The sequence below is a fragment of the Emys orbicularis genome, chromosome 12 (genome assembly GCF_028017835.1).
Source record: "Emys orbicularis isolate rEmyOrb1 chromosome 12, rEmyOrb1.hap1, whole genome shotgun sequence".
Taxonomy (NCBI): Eukaryota; Metazoa; Chordata; order Testudines; family Emydidae; genus Emys; species Emys orbicularis.
This window is the reverse complement of record NC_088694.1, coordinates 33,540,793-33,555,201: the sequence shown is the minus strand read 5'-3', so window position 1 is coordinate 33,555,201 and position 14,409 is coordinate 33,540,793. Positions and strand designations below refer to the sequence as shown.

Below are 14,409 nucleotides of genomic sequence, written 5' to 3'. Positions count from 1 at the left end.
GCAATGTGCAAATCATGGTGTTACTGGGGCAGGTTCATGCCGTGGAACGCCGATTCTGGGCCCGGGAAACAAGCACAGACTGGTGGGACCGCATCGTGCTGCAGGTGTGGGACGATTCCCAGTGGCTGCGAAACTTTCACATGCGTAAGGGCACTTTCATGGAACTTTGTGACTTGCTTTCCCCTGCCCTGAAGCTCCAGAATACCAGGATGAGAGCAGCCCTCACAGTTGAGAAGCGAGTGGCGATAGCCCTGTGGAAGCTTGCAACGCCAGACAGCTACCGGTCAGTCGGGAATCAATTTGGAGTGGGCAAATCTACTGTGGGGGCTGCTGTGATCCAAGTTGCCAGGGCAATGAAAGACCTGGTGATATCAAGGGTAGTGACTCTGGGAAACGTGCAGGCCATAGTGGATGGCTTTGCTGCAATGGGATTCCCAAACTGTGGTGGGCCATAGATGGAACCCATATCCCTATCTTGTCACCGGAGCACCAAGCCATCGAGTACATAAACTGCAAGGGGTACTTTTCAATGCTGCTGCAAGCCCTGGTGGATCACAAGGGACGTTTCACCAACATCAACGTGGGATGGCTGGGAAAGGTACATGATGCTCGCGTCTTCAGGCACTCTGGTCTGTTTCGAAAGCTGGAGGAAGGGACTTTCTTCCCGGACCAGAAAATAACCGTTGGGGATGTTGAAATGCTTATCGTTATCCTTGGGGACCCAGCCTACCCCTTAATGCCATGGCTCATGAAGCCGTACACAGGCAGCCTGGACAGGAGTCAGGACCTGTTCAACTACAGGCTGAGCAAGTGCCGAATGGTGGTGGAATGTGCATTTGGACGTTTAAAAGTGCGCTGGTGCAGCTTACTGACTCGCTCAGACCTCAGCGAAAAGAATATCCCCATTGTTATTGCTGCTTGCTGTGCGCTCCACAATATCTGTGAGAGTAAGGGGGAGACATTTATGGCGGGGTGGGAGGTTGAGGCAAATCGCCTGGCCGCTGATTACGCGCAGCCAGACACCAGGGCGGTTAGAGGAGCACAGCAGGGCGCGGTGCGCATCAGAGAAGCTTTGAAAACGAGTTTTGTGACTGGCCAGGCTACGGTGTGAAACTTCTGTTTGTTTCTCCTTGATGAACCCTCCGCCCCCCCCCCACCCGGTTCACTCTACTTCCCTGTAAAACAACCACCCCACCCTCCCCTCCCCCCTTCGAGCACCACTTGCAGAGGCAATAAAGTCATCTTCCTCGTACCCCGAACCCGCTTCCCTGTGTGTTTCTCCAGTGAGGGAGTCATAGCACACGGTTGGGGTAGTGGTGGCTGCACCCCCTAGAATGGCATGCAGCTCCGCGTAGAAGCGGCATGTTTGCGGCTCTGCCCCGGACCTTCCGATTGCTTCTCTGGCTTTGTGGTAGGCTTGCCTTAGCTTCTTAATTTTCACGCGGCACTGCTGTGCGTCCCTGTTATGGCCGCTGTCCTTCATGGCCTTGGAGACCTTTTCTAATATTTTGCCATTTCGTTTACTGCTACGGAGTTCAGCTAGCACTGATTCATCTCCCCATATGGTGAGCAGATCCCGTACCTCCCGTTCGGTCCATGCTGGAGCTCTTTTGCGATCCTGGGACTCCATCACGGTTACCTGTGCTGATGAGCTCTGCGTGGTCACCTGTGCTCTCCACGCTGAGCAAACAGGAAATGAAATTCAAACGTTCGCGGGGCTTTTCCTGTCTACCTGGTCAGTGCATCTGAGTTGAGAGTGCTGTCCAGAGCGGTCACAATGAAGCACTGTGGGATAGCTCCCGGAGGCCAATAACATCAAATTCTGTCCACACTACCCCAATTCCGACCCGCTAAGGCCGATTTTATCGCTAATCCCCTCGTCGGAGGTGGAGTAAAAAACCGGTTTAAAGGGCCCTTTAAGTCGAAAGAAAGGGCTTCGTCGTGTGAACGTGTCCAGGCTTAATTCGATTTAACGCTGCTAAAGTCGACCTAAACTCGTAGTGTAGACCAGGCCTAAGAGGCCTCATCCCCTCTTCCCATCATTCCACTCTTGGTCCTTGGAGGGCAGGGTTTTTACTTGGTCATCGCTGCTGGCCTAACTCTTTTCAGTCTTTGCTTACTGACTGAGACATGAAAATGGTTCTTCCTTGCAGAGATTACTCCTGATTTTTGCTCTCTTTTCCCTGAGCTCACCCATCTCAGCCAGCTTGTGCTAGGCAAAACAAGTGGTTGCTGCAGCGCTGGGCTTTTGGGACAACTCGTGGGAACCTGCAGGGCCCGGTTCTTTTCTCTCACTCCAGTGTTAATCAAGAGTAATTCCCCTAAAGTCAGTGGAGTTACACCCATGAAAAACTAGTGTAAGCCACTAGAGAATCAGTTCCTTTGTGTCTTGCTGTCCTTGGCTTTGTACAAGTGTTGGCACTACCAAGTGTTAAACTGTCCTGCATGTACCAAGTTACATTCCTTTGCCCAGAAGAATGAGAGAAACAGCCCTTTTATTCTGGATTTTTATGCTACACTTGGATATCACTGGGACAGGCGCTATATGATATCCAAATCAATAGACCTAGGTTACATCTGGCCCAGCTGGTGCAGTCCACACTGCAGAGTGACACATGTAGTGCAACTTCAGAGGTTCGGCCATTCCTTCCTGTTCAATAATGCACTGCCTCACTGGATCTGTTTGAAAAGAGCAGAACCACTCGGATGCCACCAACTGTCCCAGCCAGCGTCCTAATTTGCATGACCTTGTGCTCAACAGTATTGATGACAGCTGGTGGATAATAGATTATAATAGATTAATCCTACTGAAATAATCCAAATCCTCCCCTGATTCCAGTCTGTTGATCTATCATGTAACACATGGGTAAAGTGGGTGGAGGTAGAGCTAAAGGCAGAACAGCAGCCTCCAGCCAGTCTGTGGAGGGAGGACAGCAGTGTCAGGCTAATGTTGGGAACATGAGGGGACATGGGCTCTCTAGTCTATTTCCAGAGGACAGACAGGTAGTGGTGGTGGTGGAGTGGCAGAGTTTAAGGTCTGAGCTGAAACCTTAACTGAGAGTTTCCAACTTTGGGTATTTAAATTCTGAACTTTAATGCACTTGGTTTTTGGTAAGTTTATGCAATCATACTCACAGGTGCATTAGCAACAGTTCTTGTGAGAATGTCCTTGTTTTCACGTTCACAATTTTACCAAAAAAGCCTAATATTTTACTTTGAAACAATTTAGTGCAGTATTTAGGGCTACAGGACAAGTTCAAGATAAGAAAAATATTGTTATATAAAATTATATAAATATTCCATACTCTCTATGTTGAAATCTTCATAGGACTCTCTGAGAGAGATCAGTCTTCTTTTGATGTTTCTAAAGTTACACTTTTTTATCCTTGAGTATAATCTCCATAATATATTAAAAGCTCCACACTGTACTACAGATTCTTTTGGCAACTGTAATCTCTACAGAACGAGTCAGTACATATCTTGATTTTTGCAGCACCCTTTGATACATACTCAGTTCTCTTCTGCAATAGCTAGCACAACCATTCAATTTTCAACTAAACCTTTTAATAAAGTTGGTTTGTTTTTTAGTGGTATTTTTTCAAAGCTACCCAAGTATTAGTTCTTATGGATGCCTGAGTGCCTGAGAATTGTAGAACTTGTAAGAGTCAGACCTTTGTGTTATGGCTTCCAAAGCAAAGCTAGACACTCTTAAAAATTTGGAAAGATGTTAAGTTTTCAGTACAGTATAACTGAAGAAAACAACCAGACCAAACCTTTAAAAACAATCATGTCTGGTCTGAACAAAGTGAGAATTTTCAGACCAAGAGGAATAACTTTGTAATCACCTATTCCTTTTCTGCACAGTGTGGCATTGTTCCATACAGTACATTTTCTGGTGTTTTGTCCAGAGTAATTTTAAATGATCCACAAGATGAGGCTCTCATTGCAAAGGCTCTAACATACTCAAGAAGTTTCCCTGATATTCAGTCTGAATCTTCCCTTTCTTTATTTGATTAGTAATAAGCATAGTATTATGGAAGTGACTGGAAGCCCAGTCAGAATTGGGGTCTATTTTATTACACAGGCATACCATGCCTAGCAATGTGACAGTCCCTGCCCTAGAAAGTGTATAATCTAGGGTAATAATAAACAGGAGGATGAAACAAATAGGTGAGAGGGAGGAGAAGTAAAAATAATAGAAGCATGTTGTTATGCACAGTAGCTGTGTGCACAGTGTAACTTGCCAGCTATACCAGCTGGCAGAGTTCTGTAGACATCATAGCGGAGACAAGTCTTATGGACTTACACATTTTGAAAGAATTTGTGCCATGTGTTAAGGGACAGCATGCAAGTAAGTGCAGTTCTGTCCCCTGGAGCACAATAAATAACTCCTCTCACTCTTCCACATCAACCCCCTGCAAACATTTATAGAGGTCTCTAGTTCTCCTTCTCCCCTGCACACCTAAGCTCATAGTCTGTGGGCACTGAGACAAGCCCTACTTATGAAAAGAGCTGAATATTTCCTCATTAATCAATCCTTCCCACTTGTCTCCTCCATTGGTTATTGAATGGAAGCCCGTAAGTGGGAGCAGTGTTCCTGGTGGAAGAGCAGAGGCATTTGGAGGAGCTGCCTCTGCTTTGGGACGTTATGCCTGTGGATACAGCCTGCGATCGGGAGGGTGGTGCAGGAGTCCCCTGCTTAATGGTTATAGTCCAAGATGGTGGCGGCCTTGCCTAGTGGCGACCAGTCAGGTGGTGGCAGCCCCGCTTAGTAGTCACCACTCGAGTGGGAGTAGGGGAACCCAGGACCACCCTACTACATTGGGTTCTGACCCAGGGTCCTGTGGGCCGACTTGGCTGCTCACCTGGCCCATCAGCTTCCCTGGGCCACTTCCTACTCCAGTCTGCATCCCATCTAATCACTGCCTGGCTCTGGGTAACATCACCTTTGGGGGCCCCAGCCCTCATCCCTGGCACCAGCTCTGAGTCTCGACTGCTTGCTGACCTGAGGCAGGCTCCACCCTGATTCTCTCCGGGAGCTCCCAGGTTACCTCCTCCTCCCTGGCTGGTCAGGCCTAGCCTGAGTTGTCTGGCTGGCTTTTTAGCCCTGCCTCCAGTCCGAGCATGCTCACAAGGGCTAAGGAGAGCGGCCTCTTTATCCAATAACTGTTCCTTAACCCCTTCTTGGCTAGTGAGGGGCCTATACCCAGTCACACCCAATTCTATGTTGGCTTTTTTGCAGCCACATCAGGTTGCAAACTTCTGTCTAATTAGATCTGTTTTTGGTGTTCCTGCTTCCCAGATTTTTGCCTCCTGTTGATCATTTCCCTGTTGTATATTAGCCTATATTTCCTAAAAGGAATGTCTTATTTTTCTCTCTAGAGAGACACTGTGGGTGAGGTAATATCTTTTATTGGACCAACTTCTGTTGGTGAGAAAGACAAGCTTTCAAGCATATGCAGAACTCTTATTCTTTTCTTTCCACAATTGATTTTCATTGACCCCCTTTGCATTATTTCATTGTCCATGATGGTATTAAGAACTCTCTCCATTGGAGTCAGCTGTGACTTCATTGAGGGGTGGTATGCCCTCTCCCCCAGCCATTAATAATTTAAACAAGGCTGGATTCACCCCCAGTCTCAGATACACCAAATGCTCTTGCTGAGTAAACACCTCTCTTTCTAGGCATGGTATTTCTCATAGACTATCAGGGTTGGAAGGGACCTCAGGAGGTCATCTAGTCCAACCCACTGCTCAAAGCAGGACCAATCCCCAGACAGAGTTTTGCCCCAGATCCATAAATCGCTCCCTCAAGGATTGAACTCACAATCCTGGGTTTAGCAGGCCAATGCTCAAACCACTGAGCTATCCTTCCCCCAGCTATCAGCCTGTTAGCAGAACAAACCAAATAAAACCCATAATAGCTGCCTGGCCCTGTCTCAGTTCTTAGACCCACTGTTTCCTTGTGGTCTTTAACAGCAGCAGTTATATCACATGTAGAGAGGACTGACCATTCCCAGATCTCGAGGCGGTTGTCCTTGTGAACTGTTGTGCTGCTCATAAGTCCCCCCGTGCCCTCCAAGCAGTGTCATCAAGCTAATCTGGAGGTTATCGAGGCTCACCCTCTGAACAAATATTTATTTAATCCCTGCTGATCCTCGATTAAGGGCACTAGGATTTCCTCCCAGGAACCATCTTGAGCGTGCTATCAATCCAGAAGGGTTCCCTCCCTGACTCCCAAAATTGCACTGCCCCCCATCATACTGGTACTTAACCTCAATGCTTGAGGCATCCCACTAGATCTCTTCCCAAGGACAGTTTTTAGTGTTTATTACATTGTTTCTGTGCAAGCCAATTAGAACTCATTTTTTCAGTTAAGATTCTGAGACACAGTATCAAATACTTTCATTATTAATCTATAGATTACAAGAATGGCCATACTGGGCCAGATCAATGGTCCATCTAGCCCAGTATCCTGTCTTCTGACAGTGGCCAGTGCCAGGTGCATCAGAAAGAATGAACTGAACAGGGCAGTTATTGAGTGATCCATCCCGTCATCCAGTCCCAGCTTCTGGCACTCAGAGATTGAGGAACACTCAGGGCATGGGGTTGTGTCCCTGACCAGCTTGGCTAATAGTCATTTATGGACCTATCCTTCATGAACTTAGTACATTTTTTTAAACCCAGTTATAATTTTGACTTCCACAACATCCCCTGGCAATGAGTTCCACAGGTTTACTGTGTGTTGTGTGAAGAAGTACTTCCTTATGTTAATTTTAAACTTTCTGCCTATTTATTTCATTGGGTTACTCTGGTTCTTCTGATAGGTGAAAGGGTAAATAACACTTTTTCTCCATCCATAATTTTATAGACTTCTATCATATCCCCCACTTAGTCATCTCTTTTCTAAGGTGAACAGTCCTGGTCTTTTTAATCTCTTTTTTTACGGAAGCTGTTCCATACCTCTAATCATTTTATTGCCCTTTTTGTTTCTTTTCCAATTCTAATATATCTTTTTTTGAGATGGGACGACCAGAACTGTACACGGTATTCAATGTGTGGGTGTACCATGGATTTATATAGTGGCATTATGATATCTGAGTCTATCCCTTTCCTGATGGTTCCTAACATTCTGTTAGCATTTTTTGACTGCTGCTGCACATTGAGCGGATGTTTTCAGAGAACTATCCACAATGACTCTATGATCTCTTTCTTGAGTGGTAACAGATAATTTAGATCCCGCCATTTTGTATGTATAGTTGGGATTATGTTTTCCAGTGTAGATTATTTTGCACTTATCAACATTGAATTTCATCTGCCATTTTGTTGCCCAGTCACCTGGTTTACTGACTTCCCCTTGTAATTCTTCGCAGTCAGCTTTGGACTTAACTATCTTGAATAATTTTTTGTCATCTTCAGATTTTACCACCTCACTGTTTACTCCCCTTTCCAGTTCATTTATGAATATGTTGAACAGCACAGGTCCCAGTACAGATCCTTGATGGAACCTCCTATATGTCTCTCTCCACTGTGAAAACTGACCATTTATTCCTATCCTTTGTTTCCTATCTTTTAATCAGTTACTGATCCATGAGAGGACCTTTCCTCCTATCCTATGACTGCTTACTTCATTTAAGAGCCTTTGGTGAGGGACCTTGTCAAAAGCTTTCTGAAAGTCCATATTCGCTATATCACTTGGATCACCCTTGTCCACATGCTTGTTGACTCCCTCAAACATTTTCAATAGGTTGGTGAGTCATGATTTCCATCTGCAAAAGCTTTTTGACTCTTCCCCAACATATTGTTTTCATCTGTGTATCTGATGATTCTGTTCTTTGCTAGAGTTTCAATCAGTTTCCCGGATACTGAAGTTAGGATTACTCATCTGTAATTGCCAGGATTTCCTCTGGAGCCTTTTTTAAAAATTGATGTTATATTGGCTACCCTCCAGTCATTTGGTAGAGAAGTTGACATAAGTGATAGGTTACATGCCACAGTTAGCAATTCTGCAGTTTCACATTTGAGTTCCTTCAGAACTCTTGGGTGAATACCGTCTGGTCCTGGTGACTTACTACTGTTTGTTCCAAAACCTCCTCTACTTACATGTCAACCTGGGACAGTTTTCAGATATGTCACGTAAAAAGAATGGCTCAGGTTTGGGAATCTCCCTCACGTCTTTGGCAGTGAAGACTGATGCAAAAAATTCATTTAGCTTCTCTGCAACGGCCTTGTCTTCCTTGAGTGCTCTTTTAACACCTTGATTCTCCAGTGGCCCCACAGATTGTTTGGATCACGTCTACATTCTTCTCATTAGTGTTATAATTCTGTTCAAATAAGCAATCAGGTTTGATTATTCTTTATAAACCCAATCTGATCAACTATGGAGTCATGACCACAACTTTGTAATAGCTGTTAAACTCAACTTGCCTCCTTCAAGGCCTTCTATCAAGTAAGCTATGTTATTTATAGATGTAAGGACCAGGAAGGACCATTGTGATCAACTAGTGCAACCTTCTGCATAGCATAAGCTATAGAATTTCACTCAGTATTTCCTGCATTTAACGCATTAACTTGTAATTTAATTAGAGTATCTCTTATAGTAAGCCATCTAATCATACTTTAAAGATTTCAAGTGATGGAGAATTTACCGCATCCCTTGGCAATGTGTTCCAGAGGCTAATTACCCTCGCTGTTAAACATTTGCTCATTTCCAGTTTGAATTTTACTGACTTCAGCTTCCAGTCATTGGACTTTGTTCTGCCTTTGAGTGCTAGACGGAAGAGCCCTCTAATATCTGATAGCTTCTCTGGTGTAGTCACTTACAGGCTTATTGAATAACTTCTTAACATACCCTTTTTGATAAATGAAGTAGATTGAACTTCTAGTCTCTCACTGTAAATTATTTTTTCAGACCACAAATCATTCATGTAGCTCTTCTTTGAACTGTCTCCACGGAAGAGGGAAAGGGAATAATGTGGTTTTATTTTGTAGCAGCTTCACTTGACAACATCAAGTTGCATAAGGCTTTTATACCACTGCCCATCACTGTAGTATCTGAAGGTCAGGTTTTTAAAGGTATTTACATGCCTAAAGATGCCTGGTGGGATTTCAGAAGAGCCTAGGCATCTTACTACTATTGACTTAAATGGGAGTTAGGCACCTTGGTGCCTAGTGGGACTTTCAAGAACACCTATCTGCATCTTTAGGGACCACTTTTAAAAATATGGCCCAAGTGCCTTCCACATAAAATCAATAGCAATAACAAAATCTCTAGCAGACTTCATGGGGCCTCTGGCACTTTTACTTTTCAGGGTAAAAACTCTGCTTGGGGTAGGATTCTCTTTTTAAATGTTATTAATTTACTTTTTTGGTATTTACTTAGGTTTAAGTTGTTTCAAAGTTGGTATCTTATGGTTTGTTGGGGGTATTTTGGTATCTGAATGAGAGGAAATAGTATCACTTTGGGTAGATAAATTTAATTTATGTCCTGTGTGGTTTGCGAAGCTCGTTGACATCTGTTCACTGAACTGTAGGGGTGGGAATGGAGCTCTATTTTTGAGCTAGCTCCCACCATCCTCTGAAGTGCTCAGAGCTCCTTTAGGCAACATGTATTCAGCTTGTGGAATTTGTAACTGAAGAAGGTCAGACAGTCAATAGCATGGCTGGATAATGTTATGAATTCTAAAATCAGGGTAATCCCACTGAGGTGAGGAACATTTCCATGTCCAGCATTGCACAGCTGGCCAGTTCCAGGGCCTCTCACCCACAGCAGAGACAGAGGATGAATGGCTCAAGCCAACAATGTCCTTGGATCCTGAGACCTAGAAGGGCTGATGGAATTGGCTGGGAAACAGCGGGTCTGGGATAGGAATCATTTGGACATGTCTTCTTGTTGCCTAGGATTTTGAAATGATAATGCCTTTAAATCTAAAAGCTTCTCTCCTCTCTCTCCCACCTTCCACCATTGTGTGTGTGTGTGTGTTTGTGTGTCTATCTCTCTGTCTGTCTCCCTCCCCTCCTCTCAGTCAGAAGGCTTTAGCTGCACTTGAAGCAAAGCATTCATTGTTAAAGAGCGAGTTGGTTGCCAGGAGGGAGGCGCTGGAGAAATCTCACCTTGATGGGGAGTTGATGAAGCAAGAGAAACATGAGCTTGCCATGGCACTGGAGAGGGTACGGGCTCATCTGTTATTCCCAGGCAGCATCAAGCCCAGCTTGTTATTTCAAGAGAGAGTTCAAATAGCAGGCTCACCATACACTGCTTCCTGCAGTATGAAAAGGCTAGATAGTGTTATCTCCCATAAGGGGACACCAGAATCAAGCCAGAAAAACACTTCAGGGAGTTAAGCCTTCATGTGCATAGAGGGATGGCTGAGAGAGGATTGGGACCCCGATTAGAGGGAAAGAGGAATTCCTAGAGGATTAGGGGTGTGTATGGTGAGAGGGATGCACTTTGGGTATGAGGGAGGAGGACTGTCTTGGAGACACAGCTGATGTCAGGGGTTTGGTATGGAAAAGGCGATCCTTGGGTTAAAGCAAGGGAAGCCTTTGAGGGATTTTGTTTTCATCTCCTTCTTTTCTTCTTTGCCCTGCTAGGCAGAACAGTCAATTGCTGAGTTGACAGGGGTTCAGAATAAACTGAAGGCAGAAACCGCTGATCTGCATGATGTCGCTGAGAAGATGAGTGGCATGAATGAGGCTCTAGCTTTGGATAAAATGCAGTTGAATCAGCTTGTCCTGCAGGTGAGTAGAGGTCTCCAAGGGTTGGGTTTACCTTGGTGAGGTCTCCTTCAAGCTTCTCCAGGGAATACTGGGGCTGACTGAGTGTGGACATGGCACAGTGTTCTCTGCCCAGGGCAGAGGCCCCAAAAAGAGTACATCTGTGTTCTCTGCTCCTTGATTTCCTTTTTGTTTTTTCCTTGACTGTAGTTGGAGCAGGAGAATCAGGCTTTGTCAAGCAAAGTGAAGGACATGCAGAGAGCAACAGCCTCTGTGCAGGAGGAGCTGAGCCTGTCCGAAAGAGCAAATGAGGAGCTCTGTGCAGAGAAAACCCAGCTGGAGCAGTTGCTGCAGAAAGCTAAGGAGGTGCAGGAGGAACTGCAGGCAGAGTTGGGTGTGCTGAGAGATGAGAGCAAAGAGACCCATGAGGTGATGAGTCAGGTGAGAGAGACCCCCCTGTCCTCCACAGGAATCTGGCAGCACCAGCACTGTGGTGCTGAGGCTGGGCGTGGTGCTGTTGGGTTTTAGAACACCTTCAGCACTAAGACATCCAGTGCTGTTGGAAACAATACAGGGTCAGAGTTCACATGACTCTTGTGCATTTCCTACTGGGCATGTCTCAGACTGATGGTGAAGGGTGGGGTTTGCGATGACTCTCCATGTTTTCTTGGGAGTTGAATTGTCCAATGGAGAGTATAGTGCATATAGTGAAGACGGTCACTTTCCACCCCAGGAACCCAAAACACTTCATAAATATTAGTGAGTTCAGCCTCACAACCTCCCTGAGAGGGAGGGACACTAGCCCCATGTTATAGGAATCTGAGGCTGAAGATTGCAGGCCTATGGCAAAGCATGGAATAGGACCCAGTCTTGCCATTCTTCTAGCACTACCACTGCACCTGTCATTGCCCCAAGGAGAACTCACTGGGAAACGTTGTGTATTGCAATAGGGGCCCATTTCATCCCTGCACCCAACGAATCTGCATTTTCTGATGAAAAATTCCTGACCAGCTCTTGTTAGGGGATTTCCCCATGGGCTGGCTTGAGCAGCTTTGCAGTCTCATGACACTAGGGTAGTGGAATGCAAGGTTCTGTACTAGGTCCAAAATGTCAGGAAGCATAAGGAATGGAATAGAAAATATGGAAAATGTAATGCCCTTGTATAAATCAGCAATCCGGCCTCCACTAGATAATGTATGCAGTATTGGTCACCCCATTTCAAAAGGATATTGCACAATTAGAGGGGGCTCTGAAAGAGGTAATGGTGAGAGCAGTTAGGGGACTGGAAAAACTCCTATAAAGAGCCGTTGAGAAGATTGGCATTGTTTACATTAGGGAGGAGACATCATAAGAATATATAAAATACCGAATGGTCTAGAGAAGGGAGATTTAGTCACCCTGACTCCTAACTCAAGAACAAGGGCAGATTCAATGAAATGAGACAGTGGTAAATTGATAAAAGGAAATGCTTTTTTGTACAGCTTGTATTTAGAGTACGGAACTCCATTGCCACAGGATGCCACCACTGAGGCCAAGGACTTAGCAGGATACAGAGAGGACATTTATATGGGTGACCAAAATATTGAGAGTTACAATAGTAACTACTAAGAAAGGAAATGGAAGGGCTATAAATCTTCTTGCATTGGGGCTGAAGCCAGTCTCTAAAAGTTCTGGATTTGGAGGACAGTCCCCTGGGGGGATTATCCTATGGGCGGGGATTCATGCACTTTTCTTTGGTGTGTCTTGCACCTTTCTCTGAAGCAGCTGGTATTGGTCAGTGTCAGAGATAGGATAGTGGCCTGGATGGACCATTGGTCTGATCCACTCTGGCCATTCTTGTGTTCCTACAGATTATTTTGGCTCTCTGAATCCCATGGGCCCTTGCTCCTCACTTCCCCTGCCTGCAGCTCCTGGGAATGATTTATAAATGCCCATGCTTTCTAGAAGAGCCTCCATGCCAAGGGTAGCTGGCCTTAAGCAACCTTTGTTACTCACTCCAAGCTGACCAGGATGATACTGCTGCCTCCTGTCTTGACTTATTAGTTAGCTCCTTCGGGTACCCTGCCTTGATTACTTGCCATAACTGAATGCTTATCTTGTTGCCTGTTATAAATGAATTGTCATTTACACCTTGTCCTTTGTCTCTGCTAACCACTCTCCAGCCACCACCAGCCTTCCTTCACTCATCTTCTGGATCCACTCCTCACTTGTCCTCATCCAGTTCTCCCCTTCCCAACCTCATTCTCACAAATCCTCTTACCTTCTCCCTGTCCTGTCTTCAGCAACATGTCTCCTAGGCCATGCCTTCCTCCTATCCCATCATCACCCTCACCCCACTGGCTGCAAGCTGAGCCACCCCATTTCATAGAACCATAGAAGATTAGGGTTGGAAGAGATCTCAGGAGGTCATCTAGTCCAACCCCCTGCTCAAAGCAGGACCAACCCCAACTAAATCATCCCAGCCAGGGCTTTGTCAAGCCAGGCTTTAAAAACCTCTAAGGATGGAGATTCCACCACCTCCCTAGGTAACCCATTCCAGTGCTTCACCACCCTCCTAGTGAAATAGTTTTTCCTAATATCCAACCTAAACCTCCCCTACTGCAACTTGAGCCCATTGCTCCTTGTTCTGTCATCTGCCACCACTGAGAACAGCCGAGTGCCATCCTCTTTGGAACTCCCCTTCAGGTAGTTGAAGGCTGCTATCAAATCCCCCCTCACTCTTCTCTTCTGCAGACTAAATAAGCTCAGTTCCCTCAGTCTCTCCTCTTAAGTCATGTGCCCCGGCCCCCTAACCATTTTCGTTGCCCTCCACTGGACTCTCTCCAATTTGTCCACATCCTTTCTGTAGTGGGGGACCCAAAACTGGACGCAGTACTCCAGATGTGGCCTCACCAGTACTGAATAGAGGGAATAATCATTTCCCTCGATCTGCTGGCAGTTCTCTACTAATGCAGCCGAATATGCCATTAGCCTTCTTGGCAACAAGGACACACTGCTGACTCATATCTAGCTTCTCATCCACTGTAATCCCCAGGTCCTTTTCTGCAGAACTGCCGTTTAGCCAGTCAGTCCCCAGCCTGTAGCAGTGCATGGGATTCTTCCGTCCTAAGTGCAGGACTCTGCACTTGTCCTTGTTGAACCTCATCAGATTTCTTTTGGCCCAATCCCCCAATTTGTCTAGGTCACTCTGGACCCTATCCCTACCCTCCAGCATATCTACCTCTCCCCCACACTTGGTGTCATCCGTGAACTTGCTGAGGGTGCAATCCATCCCATCATCCAGATCATTAATGAAGATGTTGAATAAAACCGTCCCCAGGACCGACCCCCGGGGCACTTCGCTTGATACCGGCTGCCAACTAGACATCGAGCCATTGATTGCTGCCCGTTGAGCCTGATGATCTAGCCAGCTTTCTATCTATCTTTATACTCCATTCATCCAATCCATACTTTTTTAACTTGCTCGCAAGGATACTGTGGGAGACCATATCAAAAGCTTTGCTAAAGTCAAGTCCAACCCCAAACCCTCCCAGTTTCTTTTCCCCAAGGTTACTTGCTTCACTCTACCACCAACCCTCAACTTCCCAAGGCCTAGGTCTCAAGGGAAACTCCTACTCCTCAGTGTACTTTACCCAGCTGTCTGTGGGGCCTCCTCCTAAGCTCTTTGACAGAATTCTTCTAAAGCCACTTGCA

At 45.7% G+C, this 14,409-nt stretch overlaps 1 protein-coding gene across 1 annotated transcript in view; it reads left to right on the top strand.

Annotated features, from left to right (window-relative positions):
• Positions 1-14,409, top strand: part of CEP250 (centrosomal protein 250) — a 109,561-nt gene that overhangs the window by 39,284 nt on the left and 55,868 nt on the right. Inside the window, exons 13-15 of the mRNA XM_065414298.1 lie at positions 10,026-10,170; positions 10,594-10,740; positions 10,927-11,157. Coding sequence (XP_065270370.1) covers positions 10,026-10,170; positions 10,594-10,740; positions 10,927-11,157 — 523 coding nt within the window. The remainder of the gene's footprint in view (positions 1-10,025; positions 10,171-10,593; positions 10,741-10,926; positions 11,158-14,409) is intronic.